This window comes from Lottia gigantea (genome assembly GCF_000327385.1).
Source record: "Lottia gigantea unplaced genomic scaffold LOTGIsca_301, whole genome shotgun sequence".
NCBI classification, from domain to species: Eukaryota; Metazoa; Mollusca; class Gastropoda; family Lottiidae; genus Lottia; species Lottia gigantea.
This window is the reverse complement of record NW_008708990.1, coordinates 68,880-76,685: the sequence shown is the minus strand read 5'-3', so window position 1 is coordinate 76,685 and position 7,806 is coordinate 68,880. Positions and strand designations below refer to the sequence as shown.

The 7,806-nt window shown below is 32.1% G+C and overlaps 1 protein-coding gene across 1 annotated transcript; it reads left to right on the top strand.

Annotated features, from left to right (window-relative positions):
• Positions 1-903: 903 nt before the first annotated feature.
• Positions 904-4,024, top strand: LOTGIDRAFT_145276 (hypothetical protein; the record flags this gene model as incomplete). Its single annotated transcript, XM_009057594.1, has 4 exons — positions 904-940; positions 1,694-1,752; positions 2,952-3,058; positions 3,901-4,024. Coding segments are annotated over 4 exons (327 nt in total), but the record flags the coding sequence as incomplete, so codon positions are not given.
• Positions 4,025-7,806: the final 3,782 nt, after the last annotated feature.

Sequence of the window (7,806 nt, the reverse complement as noted above, 5' to 3'; positions counted from 1 at the left end):
TTAATGAATTATTACTTAGTGTAATGAATTATTACTTAGTTTAATGAATTATTACTTAGTTTAATGAATTATTACTTAGTTTAATGAATTATTACTTAGTGTAATGAATTATTACTTAGTTTAATGAATTATTACTTAGTTTAATGAATTATTACTTAGTTTAATGAATTATTACTTAGTTTAATGAATTATTACTTAGTGTAATGAATTATTACTTAGTTTAATGAATTATTACTTAGTGTAATGAATTATTACTTAGTTTAATGAATTATTACTTGGTTTAATGAATTATTACTTAGTTTAATGTATTAGTACTTAGTTTAATGAATTATTACTTAGTTTTTGAATTATTACTTAGTTTTATGAATTATTACTTAGTGTAATGAATTATTACTTAGTTTAATAAATCATTACTTAGTTTTATGAATTATTACTTAGTTTTATGAATTATTACTTAGTTTAATGTATTATTACTTAGTTTAATGTATTATTACTTAGTTTAATGAATTATTACTTAGTTTAATGAATTATTACTTAGTTTAATGAATTATTACTTAGTTTAATGAATTATTACTTAGTTTAATGTATTATTACTTAGTTTTATGAATTATTACTTAGTTTAATGAATTATTACTTAGTTTAATGTATTATTACTTAGTTTAAATAATTATTACTTAGTTTTATAGATTTATTAGATTTATTAGATTATAGAGAGATTCTGTTGTATAGTTATAACACCAGGTAAGTCTACTGATGAACAAAGACTCATTTTAACCAAGTTTAAAAATTCGAATATTTTGGTCATCCTTGGAAGTTGTGTTGTATTTCAGGATTAAAGTTGGATTGTTCTGTTCAACTCCAGCAGTAGAAGTAGGAAGATCATTGCCCAGGAAGATTGTTAATGAAATGCTTTTCACCGCCAAACCTATTAGTGCTCAAGGTACGATTATAACACTTATTTTCCTTTCTTTTTCTACGGATCAAATTTTGACAAATCTTGGTAATATTGTTCAGTTTAAAATAAGTGTATGACTGAAGGTTGAATATTTGATACTGATGATTGTTACTGTACTGCTAAATATCTTTATTCAAAATCAAAGCTGCCAGTGGGCGTATATTACCTTGTCTGGCTAGCTATCTTTAAGTTTAATTTTCACATCAAACATGGTAATAGAATAAATGTAAACCTGATAGATCAGCTGAGGAAACAATTTCCATAGAAATGATCATAGTACATGCCTAGTAGACTTCCCAGAAAACCCTTCCAAATAATCAGTATTCAGCAAAAGAATTGTCTAATCAGCAAACATCTTGAAATTTTAAACGCTATACAAAAATCCACAAATCCAGTTTTTTTTTTTTGCATTTTGCTGATAAGTCTAATCTTCTTAAAGATACAAATGAATTCTTTGATGTTAAAAAAAGGTGGATTTTTCTACCAGGTTAATATTGCTTAAAGGGCAATTCAGTTTGATCAAGTAGATACATAGATATAAATAACATACTTTAGAAATATTTTCAGGTATAATTTACAATGTTTTTAATTAACCCTTTTAAAACAAATTCAGTTTGATCAAGTAGATACATAGATATAAATAACATATTTTAGAAATATTTTCAGGCATAATTTACTATGTTTTTGATAATGAGAATACGGCATACAGCCATTTGAAATTATTTGACTATTTTTCAGATGCTCTATTATATGGTCTAGTTAACAAAGTTGTTCCCCATGAAGAAGTTGAAAGCGAGGTTAATTTCTTTCATTATTCTGACTGGCGTTGTACACCATTCTAACAACAGAAAAGGGTTTTGTGCATCATCCTAACAACAGATAAGGTTGTTGTGTACCATTCTAACAACAGAAAAGTGTGTTGTACATCATCCTAACAACAGAAAAGGGTGCTATACACCATTCTAACAACAGAAAAGGGTGTTGTGCATCATCCTAACAACAGATAAGGGTGTTGTGCACCATTCTAACAACAGAAAAGGGTGTTGTACACCATTCTCACAACAGAAAAGGGTGTTGTGCATAATCCTATCAACAGATAAGGGTGTTGTGCACCATTCTAACAACAGAAAAGGGTGTTGTACATCACCCTAACAACAGATAAGGGTGTTGTGCACCATTCTAACAACAGAAAAGGGTGTTGTACACCATTTTAACAACAGAAAAGGGTGTTGTACGCCATTCTAACAACAGAAAAGGGTGTTGTGCACCATTCTAACAACAGAAAAGGGTTTAGTACACCATTCTAACAACAGAAAAGGGTGTTGTGCACCATTCTAACAACAGAAAAGGGTGTTGTACATAACCCTAACAACAGATAAGGGTGTTGTGCTTCATTCTAACAACAGAAAAGGGTGTTGTGCACCATACTAACAACAGAAAAGGGTGTTGTCCTTAAAGTTTTACAGGCGGCATTTTCTGGTGCCAATTGTACCATGATCTAAAAACGATAATTATTCAGCTAAGGTGCGGGCACACGAACGGCCTTAGTCTGCTATTTTTGTCACCGACTAGAGTCTTGTCATGAGTTTTGTCGTTTGGCTGCGCGCACACGAGGAGACAAAAAATCACAAGTCGGCCGTTTCCACTATGTTTATAATCATATGCAATTCATGTAATTGAAAGGAAATTCATCTGGATGACAGTCTGTCTTTTAGAAGATAAAACAATCAACCACAAATATCAAACTTGTTTCATATTATAAATCCTTTTGGCAACGTGATAATTTTTCGCAGCCGATTGATCAAACTCTTGAAAAGACTGCACCTTAAATCAATTCTGTGAATGCAATAGGTTTTAAATCTCAACCACCCAAACCGCAACATAAAATTTGCGCTAAATTAAGTAAAAAATACTATTTATAGCTCAAATTTTTATAAAGGTTGGGATTTAAAACCCACCGTGTCAGGGTAATTCTGTTTTTTTATTCGTTGTTTAGACGTTGAAAATGGCGAAAGAAATCTGTGAATATAGTAAAAGTGTTATAGCCCTGGGGAAAGTTAGTTTTAATGAACAAATGAAACTGGAGAGAAAAGCTGCCTACCAGTAAGTAGTACCTATATTTTATAGATATATTTTATACTGTGGTGATCTGATGAAAAATAGATTACAATTTTGTTCCGTTAATATTTTTTATCGGTTTCCATAGTAATCAAACGATATTTATATCATGTTATCTTGAATCAAGTCCATCTATAAATGTTTTCATATATAATTATTTTTATTATGTCACGAATTTAAAAAGATACAAGATATCATATGTATTTCATCCTGTCATGAGTCCAATAAGATACAAGATATCATATGTATTTCATCCTGTCATGAGTCCAATAAGATACAAGATATCATATGTATTTCATCCTGTCATGAGTCCAATAAGATACAAGATATCATATGTATTTCATCCTGTCATGAGTCCAATAAGATACAAGATATCATATGTATTTCATCCTGTCATGAGTCCAATAAGATACAAGATATCATATGTATTTCATCCTGTCATGAGTCCAATAAGATACAAGATATCATATGTATTTCATCCTGTCATGAGTCCAATAAGATACAAGATATCATATGTATTTCATCTTGTCATGAGTCCAATAAGATACAAGATATCATATGTATTCATCCTGTCATGAGTCCAATAAGATACAAGATATCATATGTATTTCATCCTGTCACGAATTTAAAAAGATACAAGATATATGTATTTCATCCTGTCATGAGTCCAATAAGATACAAGATATCATATGTATTTCATCCTGTCATGAGTCCAATAAGATACAAGATATCATATGTATTTCATCCTGTCATGAGTCCAATAAGATACAAGATATCATATGTATTTCATCCTGTCATGAGTCCAATAAGATTTTTTTGTTTTTTAGGTTAACTGAAAAAATTATGAGTAGCAACCTACAGCTTCGAGATGGTGACGAGGGCATCAAGTCTTTCATTGAAAAACGTAAACCATCATGGAATCACGGAATTGATGGTGCATTTCGCCAGTAAAATGATGTTGTATATAATTTGGTGTACAATATACTATTAGATATTATACTAGTGTACAATAAGTTCGGAACTATCAATTCGTCAGTAAGATGATGATGTATATAGTTTAGTATACAATAAACTATTATATATTATACTAGGTGATAGTTCGGAACTATCAATTCGTCAGTAAGATGATGATGTATATAGTTTAGTGTACAATAAACTATTAGAATTATACTAGGTGATAGTACGGAACTATCAATTCGTCAGTAAGATGGTGATGTATATAGTTTAGTGTACAATAAACTATTAGATATTATACTAGGTGATAGTTCGGAACTATCAATTCGTCAGTAAGATGATGGTGTATATAGTTTAGTGTACAATAAACTATTATATATTATACTAGGAGATAGTTCGGAACTATCAATTCGTCAGTAAGATGATGATGTATATAGTTTAGTGTACAATAAACTATTATATATTATACTAGGTGATAGTTCGGAACTATCAATTCGTCAGTAAGATGATGATGTATATAGATTAGTGTACAATAAACTATTAGATATTATACTAGGTGATAGTTCGGAACTATCAATTCGTCAGTAAGATGATGATGTATATAGTTTAGTGTACAATATACTATTAGATATTATACTAGTGTACAATAAGTTCGGAACTATCAATTCGTCAGTAAGATGATGATGTATATAGTTTAGTATACAATAAACTATTATATATTATACTAGGAGATAGTTCGGAACTATCAATTCGTCAGTAAGATGATGATGTATATAGTTTAGTGTACAATAAACTATTATATACTATACTAGATGATAGTTCGGAACTATCAATTCGTCAGTAAGATGATGATGTATATAGTTTAGTATACAATAAACTATTATATATTATACTAGGAGATAGTTCGGAACTATCAATTCGTCAGTAGGATGATGATGTATATAGTTTAGTGTACAATAAACTATTATATACTATACTAGGAGATAGTTCAGAACTATCAATTCGTCAGTAGGATGATGATGTATATAGTTTAGTGTACAATAAACTATTATATACTATACTAGGTGATAGTTCAGAACTATCAATTCGTCAGTAGGATGATGATGTATATAGTTTAGTGTACAATAAACTATTATATACTATACTAGGAGATAGTTCAGAACTATCAATTCGTCAGTAGGATGATGATGTATATAGTTTAGTGTACAATAAACTATTAGACCCAAATTGTCGTATAGTAGGCCTAGGCCGATTAACCAAAGCAAATTTTTCTTTCTCTTTCTTCAGACTAGATCGTGTGCTACTGACACTGCTTTTGACACTGACGCTTCCAAAAAGTGATGGAGCTGCATTTTTGGATTTCTGTTCCATACATTTTCTCCCATTTTCAACATGTTTTTCAAGTTCAGCACAATGAATCACCTCCTCATTATAATCTCTAATAATGCTAGTATCCATAGGCCTACTCTCACTTTCTGCAGATTCCAAATATGTATTATACCTTTTCCATTCACACATATATTCCTCATATTTGTGGTCGATATCAGCAAATGTGTCTTTATTCCTGGACCAATTATAAATTTCAGTTCTTAACTTTACTAGGAAATGTTTATGCCCCATCTTACTATTTTTTACTCACTTGTATTGTCACTAACACAACTAGTCACTTTAAATATATATCAGCTTCACTCACTTCTCGGCATCCAATTCTCGCTGCATGTAATCACTTACTTAAACCCAGTCTGTTAAAAAACTGCCAATACGTTAAAAACTGCGTATTGTTGTACAAAAGTTTATTCACAAACATCTTCTAATGAGTTTTAACAAACATTATAAACTGAAAAGACACACTGATAACCGCCACCAGCGGTTTGTTAACAATTTTAGACTTTGAAGAATTTGAGCACATGTCCATTAGGGTTCACCGGAAGTCTAGCCAGGAGTTTAGTTGCGCCAAAAATATGGATTACGAAATATAGGTAGTCAAAAATTAAGACATAGACTTCTGTATTCTGGTAGTTACACACCTGTCACACCTGGTATGGGTTGTTCATTTCTTACCCCAGACCAACTGGTAGTCACTGGACCATGGTGAGTTGAATGAGCTGGGATGGGGATGACCATGGATTTGGTCTAAATGATCTAGAGCTGGCCAGTGGTGTACCTCAGACTAAACACATATACAACTGGACAGCTGTCTCCCTGTCACACCTGTCACACCTGGTATGGGTTGTTCATTTCTTACCTCAGACCAGCTGGTAGATGCTGTACTGTGGTGAGTTGAAATTATTACATCATTCTACACGTGCTACTAAACTCATGTACAGCTGGACAACTGGCTCCCTATCACACCTGTTACACCTGTCAAACCCAGGCCAGTAGTCGCTTTTTTAAAATACACCTTTTCTTTTTCCTGAGTCAATAGGAGCGGCAGGTAACTGAGTCTGAGTGAATAGCCAACAGTGGTCATTCTGGTCGGGCATTTTATGGTGGAGTAAGTGCACCAGTCAGCTGCTCTTGCATTGTCGATCATATGATGAGTATTCGATATTTCGACTTTACGTAACGAAAAATAAGGTTATGGCTTTCAGGGCTGCGTTATGCGAAATGGTTCAACAAAATACTAAGAATTCCTATCTGTAGGCCTACTTAAGAACTGTTTTAAATATCTTTCTGTTTATACTTAGCTGAGGATGAAACCAGACATCATAGCTTTTAATAACATTTTTAAATTTAATTACATTAGAATAGATAATTTGATACAATTGAGTTCGTTGAAAATCATAAAAGTCTGCAGTAAAGCGTCGTTGGTAACAAAATTATTGGTCTAATACTGGATTGTAATCTGTCCCGTCTCAAAATTCAAAATATTTGATTGGTTGATTATAAATACTAACCAATAGACATATACTATCCTAAATTGTATTCATATGAATCAAACAACCCAAAGTAAGAAAAATGGATAAATATTCGATCAAAAACAACGCCAGAAATTTAACTTGGACGTATTTGTTCAACGTTTTGCCATAAAACATACCCGACTTCGTTTAAACTAAAACAGCAATAAAAATGTAACGTATTATAACTTGTGTGTTTTAACAAAAATAATCTTGAATCTAAAATACTCCATGAAAGTCCGTTTCCCGACGTTTAATCGTCTGTCAAGGTGTTTTGCTAAATTGCCCCTCCCCCCCCCCCCCCCCTCGATTTCACGTTTGCATCGTTTTGATGGGTGTGACTGAAATTTGAGTGCATTAAAGCGTTCTAACAGGTGCCCTAATAGACATAAAGCAATACATTTTTCGAATGATAAGCTGAGATCCCGAGTTTCCCGGTGATATGCAATATGTCAATGTGACATGTCAGTATAGATAAAATTACTGAGTTTGACATGTCGGTTTAAGATACCATCTATCCTATTTCTATCAGATATGCACTATGTCCAGTTTGTGCATAGAATTACATAGGAAAATTGTAATTTTGAGGCATTCGTCAAGACATTCAATGACGTTGCTTTGACTAAAGCAAGTAAGTGAAACATCATTATTTGATTATTCTGTTTATATTAATTAAACAGGTGTTAAAGTCTCACTCAAGCTGTAATCACCAAATTTTACCAAACAATCAACGAAACAAAAACCAGAGTAACCATATCTCTACCAACTGAAATGGACACTACACCTGCACCATCTAGAGCCACCACGCTGCCGAACCAAACCCCTAAACTAGCACCTACTCCTAGCCCAGCAGACAAGTAAAGATCTTTACAAAGCTGGTAT